General features: G+C 34.3%; 3 protein-coding genes across 3 annotated transcripts in view; all 3 read right to left on the bottom strand.

The window, feature by feature from the left end:
* Positions 1-10,041: 10,041 nt before the first annotated feature.
* On the bottom strand, positions 10,042-10,913 carry LOC111988016 (L10-interacting MYB domain-containing protein). Its single transcript, XM_024019773.1, has 2 exons — positions 10,761-10,913; positions 10,042-10,677 (listed from the first exon to the last, which is right to left on the bottom strand). Exons 1-2 carry the CDS (start codon positions 10,911-10,913, stop codon positions 10,042-10,044), a joined length of 789 nt encoding a protein of 262 aa, XP_023875541.1.
* A 7,236-nt stretch (positions 10,914-18,149) lies between these two features.
* LOC111988010 (probable rhamnogalacturonate lyase B) lies at positions 18,150-24,348 on the bottom strand. Its single transcript, XM_065778350.1, has 10 exons — positions 24,217-24,348; positions 22,346-22,516; positions 21,453-21,608; positions 21,232-21,338; positions 20,611-20,701; positions 20,223-20,364; positions 19,979-20,135; positions 19,500-19,616; positions 19,228-19,354; positions 18,150-18,519 (listed from the first exon to the last, which is right to left on the bottom strand). The coding sequence occupies exons 1-10, from the start codon at positions 24,346-24,348 to the stop codon at positions 18,244-18,246; spliced, it is 1,476 nt and encodes a 491-aa protein (XP_065634422.1). The 3' UTR covers positions 18,150-18,243.
* Positions 24,275-24,754, bottom strand: part of LOC111997943 (phenylalanine--tRNA ligase beta subunit, cytoplasmic) — a 21,893-nt gene continuing 21,413 nt past the window's right edge. Inside the window, exon 21 of the mRNA XM_024030070.2 lies at positions 24,275-24,650. The gene's annotated coding sequence lies outside the window, so the exon portion shown is untranslated. The remainder of the gene's footprint in view (positions 24,651-24,754) is intronic.

Here is a 24,754-nt window from a genome sequence, read left to right as displayed (position 1 = left end):
CTCATTTTAGGGTCACTACAAAATATAGGAAAGTTATATAGTTTTCCAAAAAATATTTTTTGAAAAATTATTCATTATTTAGAAAACATTAATGTTAAAAAAAATGGAGCGTAGGACAACCCAAATGTTGCAATATGGAATGATTCAATCAGTTGAATGTACAACATAATTTTGTTAGCTATTTGGTTTTGATTAGATTCTAAGGTGGACATGAAGAAACATTTACCATTTTAAGAAAGTTTTTATATCACTTTCATGGAAAATTGAAAAAGTTGTCAATACATTAATTACTTTTTTTTTTCTTTTCCCATAAAGCTTTCTTTAAATAGTTCATTAAAAAATATCTCTAAGGCGTTTGTTAACATTTTCCTTTATAATATAGGAAAATTAAACACTAAAATTGCACTAATCTCCACTGAGGTTTACTTAAATATCATTGACTTCCAACCTCCTAGTGAAAATTAAGAAGAATTTATAATGAATCTATTTCATGGTTCATATTAAATATAAATCTAAAATTCTATCTAGAAAATAAAATCTTAATCATGCAATTGATTAGGGGTGTGCATGGGTCGACTTGAAGGTTTTTTTCAACCCAACCTGACCTTGTAGATGAGAAATTACCAATCTAACCCAACCCATCACATGTATAGAAACCAACCCACATGAGTCATTGGGAATTTTAACAATATTTGTTTCAATGGTAAACATCTCACAAAGAAAATTTTCTTCATTTTCTTATGTTTATAGCATTAGAAAAAATAAGTTAATAGAAAATTATTTTTAGTCAACTTAAAACTCTAGTAAAAATATGACTTATTTTTTTAGAGAATGTTTTCTATTAAAATTTTCTGAAAAGCAACTCTATCTCATTTTGAGGTCACTATTACCTCCATTTGTTTTGATGAAAAACCAAATAAGAGCTGAAAGGTAAAGTGGGAAAATTTGTTGTAGGGATAAGGGTCCAAAATCATATATTGGGCCTTAGGCCTTATCCGAGGACGTTAGTATGTCCAAGGAGAGACACACAGCTATGAGGGATTCCAATTCAGGGGCCCATGAGTAAGAAGGGAGTAGATTGCAGTTTAAGGAGTAATTCCTCCTCAGCCATGGCAAATATCATTCAGATATGTATTCCAACGACAAGAGTGACCTCCATAGAAGCTCCAGTGTCAGGAGCGTGCCTCATAAACATTCGAGAAAAAAGTGAACCCATGAATATTTGAGGAAAAGCTGCTACTTCCGTATTAAATGCACTGCCATTACTTTTCTAGCCACATTTATGAGGAGAAGACCTCTGAACAGTGCTTCATTGACTACCGCAACTAACAGAGTGCCAGAAATGGTGTCTAATGGGACAAGCATTCGAGTAATAGCATGAACGATTGACAAATGGAGGGCCAAGATCATCAGGAAATAGATATATAATGTAAAAGACCCCTGAAGGAAAGGGGATCGAAGAAATAGAAAAAAGAACACTGTTGCAACCAGAGTTGCACTTGTAATTAGTTCCATTAATCTATATAAAGATTTGCCTCCTCGACAATACATTCATCCAACCTCACTCATTTTGTTGTTGCATGATTGTCTTTTAAACCCATCTTAGCCGTTTTGAGATTAATTAGAATCTAGTTCTTTAACCCACTCTCTACAAATTTATTGTACTGGGCTCATTGACCCACGATCCCATACGTATTGGGCTTGGATTGTAAACCGTGCCCCTACATTTATCTTTCCCAACTATTAGTCATAATTTTTTTTTTTTAAATACCTCATAAAAAATATACTATAAATTGATATTTTCTAACCATTTTACAAAAATAGCATTTAGAACATCATAAAAAATACAATATAGATTGACATTTAATGCTAGGGACACAAAAATCCTACAATTTTTGTTACAATTCGTCACGTGACGAGTTGTGAGTGGTAGAAGTGTGAAGTTGTGAACCCACCATTTATAGTTCGACACATGATGAATTGTAGCAATAGTTATGAGATTTTTCATGTCCCTAGCATTTTCCATTTTAACTACGGTACGCTATAATTTGGTTCAACAAACTTAGAAAACAATACAAATAATACTACTTCCTCAAACAAAAACAAAAAAAATTAATTAATTAATTAATTAAAAAAAAAACAATTAATACTACCTTTTCCTTAATGTTCATAACTCATGGCTGACAGCTAGCAAGCCTGCGTGGAGGGTCATGCCAATGACAATATTTGTTTTCTTTCTGCCAAATAAAAGATTTCCTTTTAACCATATCAATGCAAATACACATTTCAACCATGTCAGATAAAATTTCATGTAGATTTTCTTTGAACCATGTCAATGCAAAAACACAAATCAAGTTTAAATTGAAGAAAATCAAGATCATTTTTAAAATTTTCAAATTTAAATAGCTTCAATGACAGACACAGTTAAGATACAAAAATAATCCAAAGAGAATTATCACTCACTTAAAATCAAGTAGCATATATTTGCATAAGCATGACCCTTTATGATGAGCTTTGGCGATGAAGAGTTTGCTGGAGAAGAGAGAGACGACAAATAGAAGAAGATTATGGAACAATGTGTGGGACTTGCAAGCTAGAAATTTTTTTTCTCTTTTTCTTTTTTGTTTTTAAGTTGTAGTTGAATTGCAATGGTTATTATTAAGAATTAAGACGTTCATTGGATGAAGTCGGGAAATTTATGTTTGAATAAAATTATTTAAATTTTCTTTTTTAGTGTGGCAAAAAAATAAGAAAAAATCATACTTACATGCTGTGGCCTCTGGGTAAGCACCCTTTTTCTCAATGAATATAGGTAAGGTATTTGGAAAGAGTGTGCTTGCCCACAGCAAGTCAGTATGACTATAGCAAGGTTTAAAAGTGCCGTTGAATATAGTATGAGAGGCTTTTTAGTGATGCTTTTGAAATGCCGCAAATTGTTGAAACTTACAGTTGCACTTTTAAATCATCACTACAAAGCAAGATAAAAAAAACTCTATGACGGCGGTTTAAAAGCATCGTTGTAGGTTTGACAATTTGCGGCGACTCCAAAGTGTCTCTAAATATATATATATATATATATTTTGTTATAAAAAATGAAAATGACACACTAGATGGCTATCTTTTATAAAACGCCACTAAAGAGTTTGCATTTGGTGACATTTTGTAAAAGCATCGCAATATCCTATTGTGACAGTTTTGTAGTGATGTTTTTAAGCATCGCCATAAAAAATGTCACAATAAACTATTTGTGTCCATAGCGACGTTCTTTTGGTTTTTAGCGGCGTTTTTGAAATGCCGCAGAAAAAAGCTGCTTTTTATGGTGTGGTGGGAAGAGAAAGGGAGAGTTGGAGCTGGTCCAAGGGGCATCGCTATTGTTGAATGAGTACCTGGCTGCAAATTTGGTTGCTTCGCAAGAGTTGGCTATGAGCTGGTCTCCTCCATTGGATCCCGTGTATAAATTTAACTTGGATGGCACAGTATTTTCAACTCAAAAGGAATCTGGGGTGGGGGTTGTTATTCAGGATGAGAAGGGTCTTCTAGTAGCTGCTATGAGTAAGAAAATTAGATCTCCATTAGGTGCATTGGAGGTTGAGTTAAAAGCTTTTGAAACTGGTCTACAATTTGCAAAGGATGTGGGTTAACAAGAATTTAATCTGGAATGTGATTCCCTTAATGGCTATCGTACTCTTGTTGATCTCTTTCCTCCTTCGGCTGCATGGTTCCTACTATTTTTGGGATTCTTGCCTCTTGTCATGAGGTTCGTAATGTAATGTTCTCACATGTACGCAGGCAGGGGAACAAACCAGCCTATCATTTAGCTAAACATGTTGTTAGCATTGTTTTTTTTTTTTTTTTTTGATAGAAGAGAATCCTTATTTCTTAGAACTAGCTTTTCATCAAGATGTAATATTGTTTTCTATTTAATGAAAGTCTATAGTCTTCCAATTAAATAATAATAATAATATTTTTTATGAAACTTTTACTTTCTATCTTTATTCTCTACAAATTTTCACAAGCAATATGTGTAATTTGAGTCTATTTTTCCTTCTTTCTCTCCCTATGGTATTCTTTTGAATTTTCCTAAGGCGAAAATACTATTTTGATACCTACATTTTGGGATGATAATCAATTTGGTTCATATATTTTGAGAGCAGTCAATTCAGTCCCTGTTATTTTCAATTTGTAACAAATTGCATCCCTAACATTAACTCACTAACAGAAAATACATACATTGCAAATAGTTTGCACTGTTGGCATAACTTATTATTAAAAGATTAAATGAGATGCTGACGTGTATAAATTTTAGTGGCCAAATTAGTACTTACATGACAAAATGAGCCATATTAGCTTTCAAGAATGTTTTTCTTTTCTTTACCAATTTTTTTTCCTTTTTTATTTTAATTCTCTTATAATTCCTTTAACATTTCAAAAATTATTCATTTTACATGTTGTTCTTCAAGATGATTCATGATTTACACTTCTTTGAGGAGAAAACAATTTGCACCAATTGGAAAACTTACAATGACTTTGTTGATATAAGAAGATGAACTATTAATTCTCTTTTTAAAGCTTTCAACCTTTCAGTTTTGCAAGATAGAATGCTTCAGTTGGGATGGACGTGATGTGTCATTTGTGACATAATTTTGGCAGTTATGTACTTATATGGCTATGTCTAGACTCTAAGGTGGACATTGGCATTACTTGGCAAGTAATGTAGTCATTTCCTACCATTTCGAAAAGAAAAAAAAAGGTGGACATTGGGAAACATTTATAAAAATTGGTAGGGGTAAGAAAATTAAAATAATGCAATAAAAGAAACGGTCATGCTAACGAGTGCTCTTAAGGTAATGGTTAACGGATTGAGATCCAGTGCAATACCCTAGGGGTGCAATAGCTCAAATCCTAGCCTTCCATTGAATCTAATGGTTTTAAAATAACTCCACGTCATCAGTCTGCGTCACCTGGGAAAAAACAATTTTAATTCACTCTCATTCCTTCTTTCTCCCATTTTTTTTTCCTGTTCATATCTTTCTCTCTCCAACTTTTCACTCCTCAGTCCTCTCCTCTGTTCTCTCTAACATTAATCGCGATGGTGCTATTGCCGCTTCGCTTTCGCTCTGGCAGCAAACGACCGTCATCGTACGGACCAAGTCTCGAACCAACCACCATTGCGCCACCCACCAGCCACCGTTTCTCTCCCCCAATGATCTATCAACTCCTGCTACGCCTCTTTCGGCTCCACTGCCTAGCATCTCCAATCTGCACCACCGACTCAATCACTTCCCAGTAAGTTCTCTCTCTCTCTAACTTATATATATATTGAGAACACGATAGAAAATAAATTGACATTGCAAATTCTTTTTATTTTTTTTTATAAAGCTGGTTTTGAGCTTAGGGATTGAAATCTGATGGTGGGTTTTTTGGCTGTGGATTTATGGGTTCTTTTAATTTGGGTCATCTTTTTTTTTTTTTTTTTTAAAGTTGTGATTTTTTTTTTTTTTTTTTTTTTACAATTTTTCATTCTCACGGAGGTGATTTGTACTAAGAGCCAAGAAATTGTCGATGGGTATATTGTTTTTCTCGGTATTATGGGCTGGATTATTAATTTGTTTATTTTTAAACTTGAGCAAAATTTAATGCTTCTTCATTGTTGAACTTGAAAGGCACTATGAATACCTTTATCTAACTTAAGTTGGAAATATAGGTGATATATATGGACAATTTAGAGATTTGTTTTATTATTATTTTTTAATAGGGTATTGCAAAGAAGATTAGGCATATCAAAATCTGTTAGTGATTCTTTCTCCAAAAAAAAAAACTGTTAGTGATTGGAATAATTCATTATTACAAAATTTGCATCAATGTGAAGTTCTAAATTTATACAGCACTTTAGTGTGTTCATTTGCAATTAGATGGCATTAGTTTTGATGATGGAGAGTCTCCATTGTAGACCTCTCAAAGTTGAAAAGGTAGATTTTGCTGTGCACAGGTAATGTAGCATTAGTGGAATGCTTATATTTTTTTTTGGTTGGTTGTGATCTTGCTAGTTGTAATCTAGGTGTTTTGTAGTTGTTGATTGTTTTGGAAGTCAACTTCAATGTAGGTAATATATATGTTTGCTCACAAATATTAAGCATTTAAGCCCATACTAACATCAAGAAACTTCAAAAATAAAATTGAAAATATATAAACACAATATCCCATAAGAAACAATCAATGTATTAATTAAGTACCACATACATATGCTCTAACAAATTATGAACATAATTATAAAAAAAAAATTAGTTTCATATTGGAAGCAATACTAATTACTACCGTGCAATTGTTTTCAATGGCTGAAATTCAGAATTAAGAAAACAACTTTCAATCTCAATCCTTGAATAAATTAAAATAAGAATGAAAAAAAGTTTAAAAGTAAAGAAGTAAAAAGTTTTCGTGAAAAAAATAGAGTAATTCCACCACGTGCAGTACTTGACCTTGATCCCTTGATTGTGCATCTTTTTTACTATCTTTTGCTTTCTTAACCAACATAAGAGAAAAACGGAGTGATTCTCTCTCTTGACTAGAAGAAGAAGAAGAAGAAGAAGAAGAAGAAGAAGCATTGTCACTAGATTGTTGGCCAAGCTGGAATGACCAAACTGTCACTAGATTGTTGGCCAAGCCGGAATGACCAAACTTGCACTACATCATGTTCCTCTAGTTCATTTGACAACCGAACCTTATTCTAATAAGTCCGCATACATCGAACTCACTTTGCCTGTATTCTTTGGCATGTCCCACTGCCTCAAAACAATCTTAAACTCCTCACTTCTAGGACCAATCAACATTGTTAGAATTTCTTCTTGTGCATTAAGCATTGATTTCTCTTCTTCAGTTAAGAAATCCAACATTAATTGCTTCAAAGGTATCGACAACCGGGCTAAACCTTTGTCTAAGGATCCGTTTGGATACAGATGAAAACTGAAAACTAAAAAATACTGTAGCAAAACATGGGTACTGTAGCGCAGCTGAAAATATATAAAGAATCGTGTTTTATCGTAACTCAGCTGAAAACCTTTTTTTTTTCTTTTTTTTTTCTTTCTCTCTCTGTGCTATTCACTCCTCACCCACTAGAGAAAAGAGTTCCACGCCCACTAGAGACCCAGACGAGGTCCGACGCCGACGAAGAGCTCAGAAGAGAAATCCATGAGAAACGTCATCCAGTCCGACGCATGCAAAGACAAATGAATCCCACTATGCACAGTAAGTTTTCTCAAAAAAATTTTCGTTGTTTTCCATCTTGTCTTGTTCGAATTTCAATTCTTGTTAATGGGTTTCTTTTCATTAGCTGAAATTTACTTCATTTGATTTGATAGAAAGCAATTTTAGTCCTTTCTATGCATTTGCTAGAATTTCAGTTCTTGTTAATGGGTTCATTTGATTTATTTTTTACAAAGTTTTGATCTTGTTAATGGGTTAATGGGTTTCATTTAAATAAGATTCTTACTCCTATACACTTATTTCTTCCATAAGATTGGGTGAAGGGTGAGCTGTAGCGTGAACATTTTAGAGTTAAGAACTTGGAAGTCTTGCCTTTTAGCTACTTTAGGTTACCTAAAAGTTTTGGTGGATGAAATATGATGGGTTTGATTTTTTGTTTAGCATTAATTTTTCTCGGAATGCTGGGATTATCACCCGACTGGGTTAAATTTTTAATTTGGAGAACATGCTCTAGGAAAATTTATGAGGCTAATAATCTCTATTTCACTTGATGATAGGTGTCGTTGGCCAATGATTATATGTAAACCATGTGATGTGGAGTCCTGATGGTGCCCTTTTTGATATGTTACTTTGACGGGATTCATTTACTGATTTTTTAATTATTAGGAAAGTGTGAATTCAATCATTTGACTATTGTTCTAATACTCTCCCTCATGTGTCGGTTCAACCATTGTTCTAAACCTTAAAACTTTCCATATGAGGCATTACATATTTGAAAGATATAGTGCAGATATATTCCTATGATGGTGGTGATGATTTCCAGTACCATCTGGAGGTTTGTTTATATATGTGTGTGTGTGTGTGTGTGTGTGTGTGTGTGTATACTCAGTACTCACACACACGTGCGTGTGTACTTAAATAGTTTTTTTTTTTTTTTTTTTTGTATACTCAGTACTCACACACACGTGCGTGTGTACTTAAATAGTTTTTTTTTTTTTTTTTTTTTATTGATTATTAAAGTATGATGCTAACTAGTTTGTTTAGCCCCTTTTGTTAATAATTGTGTATCTGCCATGAAATATTATTTTCACATTGAAGCTTATCTCAGTAAGGTTAATGATCTCTCCTTTTCACATCAAAACAAAAAAACTCTACATTGTAACTTGTGGAGAGGACAAGGCTGTTAAGGTTTACTTGGCATGTTTTTTGGGTATAAAAACAACTTTGGACTGCATTTGTGAAAGTTCATTTCTGTGCAGGTGTGGAATGTTGTCATTGGTAGTAAGTTGTACACTTTTGAAGGGCATAAACCACCAATTTACTCCAAGTGCCATCATAATAAGGAAAACCTTCATGTATGCAGTTGTTTTATTTGCACTTTTGCTAGTTGACCCTTTTTCTTTAACTTTTCATGAGAGACATCCAAGGCGTGTTTCTCATGCCTCAGCCAGAGTTTTAGGCTTAGGCCATTATTAACGGTTAAGCAGCTTCACCTAAATATTATTGTGCACTTATTTTACACTAAGGCTATACTTGCAGAGGGCGGTAGGGGGCTCATGAATTATTTAGAACAGTGTGTGGCATGCTGTGTTGGGTGGCATGCTGTGCTACTGCACTGGGTGGCAGCTGATGCTGCATCACCTGGTGCACTAGCTGCTGCATAATGAGGCAAGCTGAGCTACACTGGTGTAGCAGCTGGTGCTATATTTTATATCTGCTATGAGACATGGTTTATGGTTTACTAATCGAAGCCAACATAATATCTACTGCCAAGAACTATGAATGTCGAAAACAAGTAACTATCTTTCCAATTCTGATGGCCATTTTTGTGATGTTGAAAACTGCAGAATTAGGACATCCCTGAAACTTCATACATTTGGTAGAAGGTTTTATAGTTGTCGCTATTGGTTACTAATAAGTACCATATCCAAGTATTGGCAAAATATTTGTGTTGTGCATTAAAGAACCAATGAGTTGTATTCCTGTTTCTGTGTTGTATTGTATTGTGTAGGATGATGACTGTGCATGCAATTTCTTCAAGTGGTTAGACGCCAACATTTGTTGTCCGCATGGCGCAGCAGTAGCACCTATAGTTATTGCCAAATTCAACCGATTGGAACATGCGGTGGGAGTTGCCAATGAAGAGTTGAAGCAAGCACACGCCTTGATAGCCGCAGCATTGGAAAGGGAGTGAGTTGCAAAACGAAAGTTTAAAAGAGCTAAGGCTGCACGCATGATCTCTGAAGAGAAAGCAAAGAAGTTGACAATATCTCTAGTAGTCTTGGGGGCCATGTTTCTAGTATTGCTTATCTTATCTACTAGGTCTGGGGAAGTCAAAATCAGGCAGATGTGTCTGCCATAATGGGATGTAATTGTATGTACTAACTGTAAGTTATATTAGTACATTTGTTTTGTATGTTAATCGTACTATTGCAATTTAGTTTATGATATGTACGTAATTGTACTGTTGAAAACAATGTGGAGACGTTTGATGGAGATAATGTTATTGCTAAATTTAAAGAATATTGGAAATTCTGTTATGGGGTAGAAATTGATGCAATTAGAACTATGGTTTAATTAGTGACAAATATCTTAGTTACATATGACAATTATAAACACTAGCATAAGAAAAAGGAGCAAGTAAGCATATAGAAGATGACAAGTAATTAGTAACCACTGTTTTACATACACACCCATGGCAAGCATATAGTTTATGCCAATAAAAAAAAGAAAAAATAAAAGAAAAGACTGCAAGAGGTACATAAAGATAATCCGATCACTACAATACTAAGAGGTACATAAAGATAAGCAACTCGAGCTGTAGACAAACCCCTTTCTGGTCTAAAAATGAAATTGAGGGTTCAATTCGTACTGCTTCTCTAGCCACCTTAGCTGGACCTCATTCCTCTCAACATTAGCTGCAAACATGTTCCTACCATCTACGTTATTCATGAAGAAGAAGGTGCTAAACATATGAAGGCGATCACCCGCTTGCACCCTAGGAAGACTCAACACCATGTCCATTATTGCTTGCATCTCATTAGCTGCTGCGGTGTGAAATGGTGTATTATGAGTACTAACACTTCTATTTTCAACAATAATGTCTGACATGCTCTTTAAAGAGTCGGACATGTCTTGAATAGTTGAACACTTCTTTCTTGGTTTCTTGCAAATTCCCCTAAAAAGTTGGACACCGCTTGCCAAGCCTTTCGCCTTATTCACTGCCGGTCTTGCTCTGGACGATGCTGGGCCTTCAAGATCCATTGGGTCAACTAAGTTTGCAGAGGGTTCACATTGGGGGTCAGCAAATTCTTTGCTATCAATGGAATCCCCAGACCCTTCAGATAATTCAATTGGTATTTCACCACTCGAGTAGAATGCATTTTTTCCCGTTGCAATCGTACTTTCATACATGATTTCCATGGATTTAATATTCGGCAAAAGTTTGTTTTTAAAGGCTAACGCCTTGGGACATGCCTACACGTGGATAACTAGTAGTTAGAATACAATATTAGTTATAGATAACAGAGTTTTTTCACAATTATGTAAAGTGAACTAACTTGAATCCTTCGGGTCCACCACTCATCAGTGGCCTGCATAACCCCAGTTACAGGATCATAACTCAACCCAGTCTCACCAAAACACTCCTTCCAAGCCTTCCATCGTGTTTTCAGATGATCCCATTTGTTTTTATAATGCGCGTGAGTCACCATTTTTCCCATTTCAGCCAACTACTCAATCATTGCATCAACCCCTTCCTTTCTCAAAAATCCTTAATGCTTCTTGCCGTCTGACTTGAGTAGCAGAAAAATCACAAAAAGCTTTTACTTCCCTAGGATCTTTCCACCCAATTCTATCTTCATTACCATCAGCCTTCGATTTTCCCTTACTCATATTTGCTATAACTTCCTTCTATAGTCATTCAGGCATTTCAACGAATAGTTTGTATGCATATCAGTTTTTAGTTACACATGAGTCATGAAAAATGCAAAGTAAACTCACATATATGGTCCCAATACATTTACACTTGGTGAGAAACACCCAAAATAAAATGAAGCAGAGAGAAACCTACATACTAATGTCATGGAAAACACAAAAATAACACACAAACATTGAACTAAAATTACACATAATTTTTGTACAAAACCACAGATTGAAGTGTGTTCATTGAAAACAAAATAACCAGACACCAATAGATCAAAAGGTATGAAACGTTTGGCAGAACAGTACCCGTTTGTGCAAAGATTTCCTGTGGCGGCCACGACGTCCCAAGCAGAGAGCAGCTGAGCTCGAGCAAAGCACGAAGAAATGGGTTCTTTTGTTCTCCGTGGGAGCATTTTTATCATGTTTCAGTGTGACTGTTGATGGTTTATTGCGGGATGGTGGGTAGGTGCCTCTCATTGAAGACGAGGAGTATGAGGCATTGTTGAAAATTGACTCCATCTGTGCACGGTTGGTGAGAGGAAGAAAGGAATCGCTTAAGAGTTACCATTGGAGATCACGTTTTTGTTTTGGTCACTCTATTTCAGCAAGTGCAGAGAGTTTGTGAACAGTAGTGGTTCAACCCCTTTTGTGAACGCAGCGTTTTGTGTTTTGAGAATGCACAAACGTTAATGAAACGGTGCATTGTACTTTTTCCAATTTGCGTTTCAGCGTTTTCTTTTGGGCGTTAAAGTTTGGCTACTGTAGCTGGGTCCCATGGCAGAGGAAAATGTAGACGTCAAACGTGCTACTCTAACGCACCAGCCAAACGATCTCTAAGTCACTTAGAAATAGCTTTTTTGTATCACCAACATTATATCTATCCCACCCATTACTTCAATCTTATCAATAAACTCTTTAGGAAATTTGGGTGATGAGTTCTGATTTATTAAGTTTCCTTTACAACTAGACCTCTTTATCTTGGCTTTTGAACCCCAATCTTTTTTCTCCTCTTCTTCAAAACTTCTTAGCTTTTGTTCATTCTTTCTTTGTGCTTGGTTGGAAGTCAAGACTTAATGCAATTGCAAGTGCTTTTCCTCAAAAGTGGTCAAAAGTCGTGGATTCGAGTTTTTGGAGTAAGACTGCTTATCATGACTTCTCTCAGATCTCATGGAAGTAAGAACTTTGCACACTAAGTAAGGCCTTTTTCTTTGTGCTAGGATAGTATCGTTCATGAACTTTTCTAGCACAGCTTTTGGTTCTTCCTTTTGCACAACAATATTATTCTTTGGATGTTTGAGCTTCTCAATGTCATGCTTCATCTTCGCAGCGCGTGCAACTATAAAGAAAATATCAAGCAGACACAAATCTTCAACACCACTATGATCCTTCATAACTTCATCTTCCAACAGTGGCAACTTCTTCTTATCCATCTCACTACTCATTCTCGTCGAACCCACAAGAATGATGTTACAAAGTACACAAAATCTATGGCTTCCCTTTTGTTTATATACTATTGCTTGCACATAATATAAAACAATTATTTACGTAACTATTCCTATTATAATTCGAAATCGTGTTTGAAATGGACAGGGTTTCATATTTCTTCTCAAGCTAGAGTCCGATGGGTGACATGTTGTAGCTTTTATCATAGGCTGTGTTTGGCTCCATGTAAATGAATTTTTGAGTGTAACATAATTTTAGAGGAAAAATTTTTTTCCAATAAGGAAATGCTTTCAATGTGTTTGGTTGTGCTATGGAAAACAAGGCAAAAAATGATTTCTAGTGTTTAGTTGCTGCGTAAATAGTTTTACTGTATTCATTTTCCCATGTTTGGTTTGTTTAAAAATTTCACGGAAAATATGAAATGAACAGCAAAGAAACACCTACATTCTTGTAACAATCTACGCAAAAATGAAGTACTCATCCACTTCAACATCAACAAAGGGCATTCGATAAATGTTTCATAATATTTATATCAAAAAGCACATAATGTAGCAATCACCATTAGCATTTCGCCTCCATGGTCTACAAAAATGATACCTACACATGGTATTTAAACAGTACACATGTGCCTTACATGCTTACGCTGAACATACATAATTTAGACAATTGTATCATCCCAAGCATACAAAAAACTAAATCCTATAGTCAAGATACGTAACTGTTATCCCTTAAAACATAACAGTCCATAAAATATGCGTATCATTATCGTATGTCTAAGGTTAGAAATACATACATAGCCTGTTTATACTAGTCGATGTTTACAAATAATACAATACTGTCACATATATGGTACAATCAGAGGTGAATACTAGTACTATGACATATTACCAAATTCAAAAACTACCATCACAGTTAACACCAAACAAACAAGTTAGAGTCGACTAAAAAAATAACTATCCACCCAAAGCTTCCTCAACTTAGCATTCTTGGCTAGAAATCCCCTAGCTGCTTTCTTATTTTCACACAAATGGTCAAAGGTAGTTGCGAGCATATCTTCACTATACCCATTCGACGCCATGGCCATCACCTCAGAGTGAAGACCGGTGTAATCAACAGGCCCCTAGTTGATTTCTTTCAAGGTCACAACTGTTTCCTTAAACTGATCAAACAAATAAGTGAAAATACTATCATCACTGAGAGGCGCATTGCCTCTTTGCAGGACTTTGAAACTATGGACCCGGTAGTGGATGATTCTACCACATCCTTCTCTTTCTCTCCCTTATCCATCACACCCTCCTTGCCATTTTCAGCAACAATCTCAGTGTCAACACCATTCTTTTGCTGTGTGTTAAGATCAATGTATGACTTAGTAAAGCTGCCTGTGGCCATATCCTTAACCACTACAATGACCAACTCATCGTACATCTCTATCATCTTGTTCAAAAATTTGGCATGCTTACAATGCGTCTGTAAGGGAGAAAGAAACGTATAATAAAATTCAATATTCACTTTAATAATCAGAATTGACTCATATAGATGCCATATTCACTCATAACCTCAATATTTACTAAAATAACTCAGTACACATCGCAGGAGCATTAAAACAAGACTATATTAACAAAATATTGTTAGAAGCCATACCATAACTTCCTCCTGGTAGGTCTTAACATCGCATGTGATCATCTTGAGGTTGTCATTCCATCCAAATCCACTCTTCTTCCGAAGAGTCTAGATGGTACTCCACATAGTTTTCAACGTACGTAGCCGATTCTCCACAAACGAGGGGTAGCACTCTACCCCAAACTGAACAGAGATGACCTTGGCTACAATGGCAAAGGAGCCTGCCCTGAAAGTGTTTGAGGGCTTGTTGCTCTTCATAGCCTTTTCGGCAAGTAGGGTAAGCATGGTAATGTGCATTGGGGGTAACTACCTGAACTGCTTAGAGCCCACCTTCTCATTCTTTTTCTCTTTCGACATTACTACATATAAAAATTGTATAGTGAGAGTAACATTTAATAATTACTATGCATACGAATAACAAATCAAACACACATACAACCATGCTTATTTGAGGAAAAAAATGCATTAACTTCAATGAACCTACAAATGTGCAAAAAAACGAAACAACTATTGGAAATAACAATGTAATACTGAAAATAATTATTCTTACACCACCACAAGTCTATAGTAAATACATTGTCCTTACACAACAGATAGTTATAAGTCTCAGTGTCATCAATCATAGAAAAATACATTAGATATTACAACTATAGAAATCTTAATCACACATATTTAAAGTACTACTCTCCACTCCTAGTATAATCAAACCACATGGCTTAGCATATCTCATCTCTCTTAACATTCCACACTCTACTTTCTTCAATGGAGTCCCGACGTGAACGTGTTTCTGGTTCTCCACTGCTAGACTCTACTTGGTTCATTGTAGCTTCCATAATATAGTCAGTAAGATCAACCCCCATAATGTGATTATGAATCACACAACATGTTAACACTACTTCCACTTGGGTTTCAAAAGACCAAAATGGTTCTACATCTAACACTTGAAAACATTTCTTCAACACTCCAAACCCTCGCTCAATGGTAGTTCTCAAGGATGAGTGACGGAGGTTGAAAAATTCACGTTCATTCTTAGGAGGACGATCGCTAAACTCTTTCAAGTGACATCGAACACTCTGATAAGGTGACAAAAATCCATTTTTATTACCATACCCAATGTTACCAAGATAATATTTACCTACATATATTGAAAAATAAAACGAAATCACTACTATTCTTTAGTAAAATAAAGAAAATTTATTAAAACTAATAAATCCAAAAAGTGAAGTAATCCTATAATACCTTCGGGAATTGAAAATCTCCCTGGCGTAGCGAATACATCATTTAACACACACGAATCATGTGCACTGCCTTTCCATCCAACCAATACATAAGTGAACTTCAAGTTAAAACTAATAGCAGCTAACATATTTTGAGTGATTCCATCTTTGCGACAACAAAACCTCCTTTGTATTTTAGGTGGCACAGATGCATGAACATGTGTATCATCTATTGCTCCAACACAATCCTAATTTTTGACAGACATAATGGTTTAATATTACACAAATCTTCACAATTTACAAAAATACACAAAGTCGCAATATTTATCTTAAAATATGGGTAGAACCTTCTGCTATCCCTTATCTCTGGAGGTGCATTTTTGCTAGGCAGTCTTATTAGAGCTCTATATAATTTCAAGATCCCCCTGAGGATGACCCTAAAATATCTATGAACAGTCTTAGTTGATCTATGGAACCAACTACCAATTACATGGAACCTCACATTATGACCAATTATGGAACCGCCTACCAATTATGTGCTCCCTAACGGACATGTAAACAATCGGCCGTATGTGCTCCCCCTTTGTGAAGATGTCACATAACTAGTGGAAAGCTATAGGCTTCATCCTATTTTGACTTACACAATGTCTCTCATTTCCATGTAGAATACTATTTATGTAATGCTCTTTTTCGACTACATGATTAGCATAAGGTGCCTTACGCAGTCGTCTATGCCGCAATTTCCTTAACAATGCAACCCCTACAAGGAGAACAAATGCAATTGAGGCAAGAATTGTTGCTTTGGTTTTTCTCTCCATCTAAAAATAACAAACACTGTGGTCTAAGAGGTACATAAACAAGCATGCTATTTTAGACATTACATAGTATATAAAAATAGTACAAAGACAAAACAGCACAACACACCATGTTAACCAACACAACAACGTAATCTCTAACACAATCAGTATATACAACCATGCTTAATTTTTGTTAAACCATCTAAATTCACATAAATATTGAGGCAAGTATAATTCAAGATCAATGGAAAAAATACAACCAATGTGGCAGTGTGTCCACAATATTTACAAGCTGCCATATACATTCACCAAAACATCCAAATCACATTGATAATTGAGTACCATAATTTATGCACATATATTGAAGACAAGGGAAGAGGAGGTGTGGAAATTTTGGGTTTTCGATGGGTTTGAGGGGATGTGGATCGGGTATTGTAGAGGGTGGGTTTGAGAGTATAGCTTCGTCGGCAACGTTAAAGCCATGAATCGGAGATGTTGGAGGAGGGTAGGGCTTTGCTGGTGTGAGGGAGAGTTCAAGCTCTATGGATCGGGTACATGCAGAGCTCGAGGTGGGCTTAGAGTGATTAGAGGTGAGGTTGAGTGAGATGAAGAAGAAAAGGGAGAAAACTCACTGGCGTGGAGGGGAAAACGGTGGCACTGCTCGTCAGAGTGTGGGGTGGAGCTTGGACTAGCATTGGCAAAGAGCTGAAGCTTTGTCTCACTCTCGTTGGTGCATGGGGTGGAGCTGAGGTGAGCCTTGAGAGGTATTTGGACCGTGTGAGAGGAGTGTGTGAGGAGTGAGGAAATACGGAAAGAACAAAGTTTCTCTTCAAACTAGTTTGGAGAAAAACTCTACAAACTCTTTATATATCTCTATATAGAGTGTGAATTTTGAAAATCTAACCGTTAGATTGCATGTTCTTACTATATTCTTCATGCATGTAAAATTTTAAGAAGATAAAAAAATCAATTGCTATCTCATCAGACAAATGTTAAAATTCAAATTTTTATGATCTAAAATTGTATATAAAAAATAAGTTTATCGATTGAATGGTAAATAATATCCAATTTGAACGAAATTTGATATGCATTTTAAGAACATAAAGAATATGAAAATTCAATAGTTAGATTTTCAAAATTCACAAAAAAAAAAAGATATATATGATAAGTTTGAAAAGTTTCTCTCTAAACTAGTTTGGAGAGAAACTTTGTTCATACGAAAATCACTTGAAGGTAAAATGAGGACTGAAATTATTTTATAGGTTGGCTAGTGTATTTTACAGTCAAACTAAATTCTATTTTTAGTTTAATTGTATTTTCAAGTGGTGCCAAACACGAACCTGAATGTAAATTGTTTTTAGATTTTAGTTTACCGGTGAAACAAAGGCAATCTCAAACACACTTCTAACTCCTAGAGACATTTGGACTTCACTTCATTGTAAACCCGGGGGCCCAAGAACGTGAAATGGGCCCAAGGTTTTTTTTCTCTAATTTGGGGCTATACCAATTTGCATTGCTCCGACTTTACATTATTATGCTATCTTTTATCTAAAAAAAGAAAACTTTATTTTATTATGAACTCCATGCATTTTTCCAAATTTAAAAAAAAAAAAAAAATCTTGTTCTTAACTTCTTATGTGTTGTTCTTTACAAATTAAGCCAATTTCATGGCAATTAAAAAGTAATATAGAAGGAGTTCATCTACGTTGGTATGAACTAGGGTACAAAATTCGATTACTGCGTTCATGTTGACTTAGTTATATTGATGATCATATATGTGTCTAAATTATGGATTAACGAAATCTAATACATTTTGTGTGTTTTTTTTAAATGATACTATACATTAAGATATATAAAGTATGCAAAAAAATTTATCATAAATTACAATAACAATAATTATTCAAAAATTATTTTATTATGGAAATTATCGTTTCGCCCATTGGTGGAATGCAATTTGTTCTATATGCTAATTAATTAATTATTGGAAATAAAAGACATTCCTTCTATACAGTATGCAACAATGTTGATTTATATATATCCACCTATACAAACCCAGTTTGTTTCTTGGAATTAGAGGACGATGGGCCTTCAAAACGAATATAGTCATACATAATCCCTTGCAAAGCCGGGGCATCGCTGGAGGCCATTGTTTGTGTCAAGAAAATGGTATTATTCCCATTCACAAGCTGAGTGCATGGTACTTCTACGTTGTACAGCCGGTAGAGTCCATGAATTCCATGTCTAGCAATTGTGTTGTCATGACCAATTACTCCAGTTGAGAACAAGGGGGAACTTGTTTTTGGATCGTTTACTAGAACCTTTCAGAAAGCAATCAAACAAAATCAATAGGGTATAAATCAACATGCATTTATGGAGTTACAGGAAATGTGCCCAAAGAACATTTTTGGAAGGTCTTTAGATGCAATAATTATTTCATGCTTCTGGCATGTTTAGTATGGTTTTCACATCTTATGTGATTCACAAGTATGAGGAGGTATATGTCAGATTTGGTAATAATGGCTTGCATAAAAATTAAGCTCGGTACAAATTGGAAAAGAAGAAAAAATATCCTTTGATTGGAACCTCCCAAATACTAGGAGGTGGTATTACATGCATTGGATACATGTATTACATGGTTATATGTTTGATGCAAGTTTTTGACACTTTTAATTGGAGAGGAAGAGTCCAATTCTAAACATCTCCATCAAATCATCAAGAAAAATCATTTGATCTAAAAAACATTGGCTGTCGAAGTAGGTGTGAGGTATTTGAATGTTATGATTGAAACACCGTTTTTTCAACTAAAAAACTGAAGCTTAAGAAGTTAAGATGTGTCCAATTTGTGTTTACTAATCTTGTACTTAACAGTTAACACTATTACTTAATTTGAAACTTCCCTTAAACATAATATCCCAACCAAAGGGAAGGAAGATCATCCATCACCATCATGATAATGCATTAACATCCCTATAAAATCAATTACTCAGTGCTAATATTTAATGAACAATAATCTTGAAAGTCCATGCCTGTAATTCAGATATATGGGCAGTTGCAAGTGCCAATCGCAGTGTATAGGATCCGCTTGGATCTACCAAGTCAAGTTTGAATTTGATTTGCCATGTAGTTCCTTGATATGTGTCATCACTTAATTTTCTGCCACACAATAATGTCTAGATATCATTACTTCAAATTTATGATTTAATTACAAGAAATATTAATAACTCCAATTTGAATTGTTATTTGATTATTATTGCAATCATTATATAAAAGATAAGTTGATGTTTGGAAAGGAGTTTACCTGGTAACCTGAGCAAAGAACCAATCTTTCCGGTAGTCACTAACACCCACTGTGTAAACTAAATCCTTGTCAGGATATAAATCTGCATATCTTTCCCAAAGTCCATACTGCCTAAACCTGCCAGTATAAAAAAATGATTTACAATTCCCTACTCCCTAAATGTGCTTTTTGTTTTTTGTTTTTGCTATTAGTGTCAAGGTCTATTAGAACTAATTAATCTCTCCATTTTGTATAGTCTTCCCGTCTTCCATTTATCTGATAATTACAAGTAGAAATCCCTTTGAGAATGGTCCCAAGATGGTAGGTAAAAGACTTGAACACAAAATCTCTTGAATCATATGAGGCTTAAAAATTAGTATACCAACCAAGAAAACAAACAAGAATTTGGTATAAAAAGCTAACAAATGCAGTACTAATTCTATGTTCTAAGTCTATATGATTAGTGTATACTCTCTAAATTTGCAGCTGGAATTGCTAACCTGTCAGGATGATTGACATAAAGTTTGTTAATATACTTTGGGTCAGGATCAGGAATGTAAAATTCAGCAGAAGAACGATCTGGGATGCCTATTTCCCACAGTGTTGGGCCATCTCTTGGTGGCTTGAATACAAGACCACCCAAATCAATATCACAACCTGTTTTTGCACATGTTATTCATACAAATACAATGTATGAACAAAATGAGAACTTAAAAAAGTTTCATTAGAGGTAAAGAATAGGACCTGCGGTTATGGTAATGAAGACATCATGTTGATAATCACCAATGAAACCAGGAACCCATGCATAAAGATTATAGCTGCCACATCTTATATTATTGATTGAGAAGTAGCCATCTGCATCTGCTGTGGCCCAAAATTGGTAACCCTGATGATATTGAACCAACAATATTATTGTTCAAGATTATTTACTGAAAATAGTAGTTAAGAAAATTATTCATTATATTGTCGATGTGATATCAATCAAATTAATTAGCATGCCAATTTTGTAAGTATTTTATAGTAACATTCGTAGTTCTATTAGCATTTTCTTTTTTAATAAAATAATAGAATATACTGATATTCTTGTTATATGTAAAAAACCATGTTTAGAAATATGATGAATTAATATCACCTTGCATTCTCTTTGCCAGGATCCAACGTCTCCAGGTGGTGCCAGTCCCACATAAGCATAGCTTGCAGAAATGACTTGATCGCTTAAATACCTAGTAAGGGCCATTGTAATAAAATACTTTAACCCCCTATAGTCAGATTATTAGAGATGAAAATTTTAGCTCAGGAGCAAATATATAGAGTAAAGACAATCAATTGATGTGGTGATAGATACCTCAAATTATGTAAATTGGATTGAATGGGTGTGTTTTTTCGTCTCACATCAAGTTTTTATTAAATCGATTATAAGTAGTTGTCATTAATTTGAATAGTTTTTTAAGTTATATTGCAGATGTGACTAGTGTTCTACGGGGAATTCCTTAAATGTCTTTAAGAAATATTCATATCTTTATCTTTTTCTTAGATTAGAAATTATATTATGAACAAAGTTTTCTCCCAAATTGGGTTATGTGGCCATTTAGAGACCATTCATATGTATTAAATTACATGATTAATTAAATCATTTAATTAAGTAATATGATTATTAAGTATGTCATGCAATTAAAAGTACGAATATTGCCCCTTTTGAAGGTACATAACAAGAGTTTTAAGTGAAAACACAAAACCGAAGTGATTTAAGTACCTGTCTCTGATTTGTAATCTACCACTAACTCTGCCCCTTTGATCATCATGTGGAAAATCCTCAGAAGCTGGAAAATTGTATGGCCAGCTTTCAACTTCAATCATCATCTTGAGACCGATTTAAGGTTAACGTAGTACTTCTCAATCAAATACTTCAAAAAATAAAATAAATTCTCAATCAAAAGGTTGTTTTTTGGTAACTCTCTATTGTAAATTACTTACTTGATTTTTAGCATCCTCCCAAAGATGAAGTGGGTCATTTTCATCTGAGACAGAATTAAGGTACATAAAGATAGGGCCAAAAACTTTCTTCCATGGCTCGTTGGGTTGGAGTTTAAGCACAAGATCCTCTCCTGCATAGTGAGCACTGAGAAACATCTGTATGAAACATTAAATCAGGTTAACATGAATGGAAATGATAAATGATAACAGCAATTGGAATTGAATATTAATTCCTGGTGGGTATAATTCACTAAACATTTATATCGTGTGCATGTAACTCTATGGACACATCACTTTTTTCAATAACACATTGGGAAATAGGATTTAAATCCAAGTTCTATTTATGAGAGTCATACATTACCATTGAGCTACAAAACTCTTGAAAGATGTATATAATACTTTGAGCTTAATTGTAGCAATAAGACTAATGACGCACAAATTTTCATAAAATTTTGCACAATTATTTGTAAAGTTATGTCAATTATTACTTATTTGGATTTATTTTATCTATATTGGTGTAAGCAGGGTTTGAACCCTAGATCTCTTATTCAAGGATAATAAACTTTTCCCATTGAACTAAATGCCCCTACTTTAGACAATAATTAACACCTTAATAAATAGTTAAAAAAAAAAGATTATAAAAAATGAATTGTGAAGTTAGCATTGCTATAATTTTAGTTGGATTGAGATAGTCCAATAGCTAGGTCTATTATACCGTATAATACCTTTTGAATAGTTCAAATAATTTTTTTTTTTTTTAAAGTTAGTTTTTAATTAAGTTAGTTTTTAATATTAATTATTTGATCGAAAAAGTAAAAAATGTAAAAAATTTAAGAGGTAAAAATAAGTAAAAAGTTTGAAAAAGTTGAAATTTGGCGTGGGAAGTCACTTACGGCGAGGTTGTAAGGCCCCACATGGGAAGTCAGGTTCTGTTTACTGAGTCCACCTGATCGAAACTCATTGCTAGGTGTGATTTGCCAAAACCCCACAGTCGGGTCCTTGCATATCCATCCATGGACCCGAAGATCCTTGTTTTCGCATGAGTATTGGTACTTGTCATCCACCTTCGCATGCAAGGAAATTGGTCCAATATATGATAAATTAATTTCAATAATATCCCTTACAAACTATATGCTTAAAGCTATCTTAAAATTATTTTCTTGTTTGGAGAATAAGTTATAGTCTACTTCGTAAATACAAGAATTTAAAAAAAAAAAAAATAGAGAAAATGAGTGAATAGTGGCCAAGTTGAAGTGGGATGCAAATGTAGATAAACTTTGTTATAATTGGCATTGAAGCACTACTGCCAATCAAACCCATTATTGTAAAGTGAAAAAGCAAGCATGGGAGGGACACAAATCCATTTTAGAGTCACCTCGAAACACCGGTTTTCAATTGTTATCAGCAATTTAGGGTGGGCTACCAAGTCATCATCTAACTTTTCTTGTTGGCTGTATGTTCTTTCTGGTAAGATTTAATGATGACTCGGTGTGCCATCTTCTAGCAATAACTAGTGTGAAATACACCACCCATTTCATTATACATTGCCTCGGTAAAAAAAAATTGGAACTTTTCGACATAATGTTATAAGACCACATAATTACAGCTCAGGGGGGCATGGGTCCTCATATGATATGAAAATGTACCGAATGTCCCAAATAAGAAAGGAAAAAGAAGAATTTCAACCTGTTCAGCAGCAGAATGCTATGGGGTCTACCAAGTACTCCAACCAACGAAAAATTAGTAACACCTCTCTGGGTAGATTGAACAATTAATAACAGATAAACAGACAAAATACTAAAATCAAAGCATCAATTACAGGGGGTAAAAAGACTAATCAAGCATATTTAAAATTTAAAAAAAAAAAAAAAAAAGACTTTGGGTAATATTAAAAGGAACATACTACTTTCTATTCTTCCCAAATAGCATTTGAATTAACAGATCCAGTAATTGGGCTTTATTAAATAAAACAGAAATACGTAAGAATATTTTAAAATTCACATTCAAAAATTAATTATTTCATTCATATAGCAAAATGCAACACCACAAAAAATTGTTTTCAATTTTTGGGGTTATACCTGTTGGTGAATGAGTCATTGGCAACCTTGTAAGAATTGTGGATTTGAAAAAATAAAAAATATTTTCCCTTCTTTGACTGTGTTTGCTCCACCTCGTTTCTCTTCTTCTCTTATTATGATTGTGACCGTTGATCAAAACCAATTTTAAAGCAAAACCTTAATAAGAAAACAAATCTCTCTAATTCTCTTGCTATGTCTCAACTAACTTTTCTCATTCTTACTTTCGATTTATCTCTTTAAATAGTGAAATTGTGTTAGCGTGAGCCGTGTATTTATTTCTTTAAACGGTGTTAGTGCAAAGTTGAACTTCTCAGGTGTTCAGTGCAAAGTTGAACTTCTCAGGTGTTCAGTGCAAAAGTTGAAATTTAAAGTTTAAACGATGCAATTGCGTGAATAAAAATGTTGATTAGGGGGAATGTTGGATATGTCACGTGAAATAACAAAAGAGAATTGTGAATAACTCACTCCCAATTTTTGGCTTCTTACTAAAATCTTTACGGGTTCATAAATAAAAATAACAATGTCAAAAATATAATTATTATTAATTTAGAGAAAGAGATGGTCATGTTAGTTTTATACCTCACTTGATCTTAAGCCAACAAAAACATAATTAGGTTTTAGAACCTTTTAGGTTTGGTTTTTTCCAACATATTCCATTGGATCTACATCTGTGCACACCTATAAACTTTCCTGGCCTCGAGACCACAACACAAGGCACCGATTCTGAAGGCCACATTATGTATGTAACGCAAAAGTATACCTTTAATTCTCCACCTTAAAGCCCCTTCAAAGTATTCAAGGCCAGTAAAGGCATCCATCCAGCTTGTAAAGAGGGCTACAAAATCTTCTAATCAAAATCAATATACTAGTTTGCCAACAATATATAGCTTACGATGTTCACAAGACAAACAACTATAAAAATTTAAAAAAAAAAAAAAAAAAAAAATCCTTAAATACGTCTAATTAATTATATTATATCAAGACCCAATCCTGGGCAACTGAAACAATTTCTTCCCCCTCATCCTAGCATTGCTCCAAACTCAAGTATCACCAAGTATTTTTCTGAGAGACCAAAGATAAGCTGCAAAATGACGTAGCACAGGATGCGAGGCCAAAGTACCTGTAGTTATTAACGTATATAGAGCATTGGAATCATAAATAATAATAAAAAAAAAGTTCCTCAAAAAAAAAAAAATCATAAATAAAATGATAAATATTCAAATT

This window comes from Quercus suber, unplaced genomic scaffold (assembly GCF_002906115.3).
Source record: "Quercus suber isolate HL8 unplaced genomic scaffold, Cork oak 2.0 scaffold_180, whole genome shotgun sequence".
Classification (NCBI taxonomy): Eukaryota; Viridiplantae; Streptophyta; class Magnoliopsida; order Fagales; family Fagaceae; genus Quercus; species Quercus suber.
Note: the sequence above shows the minus strand (reverse complement) of the source record. Positions and strands in the feature narration are given on the sequence as shown.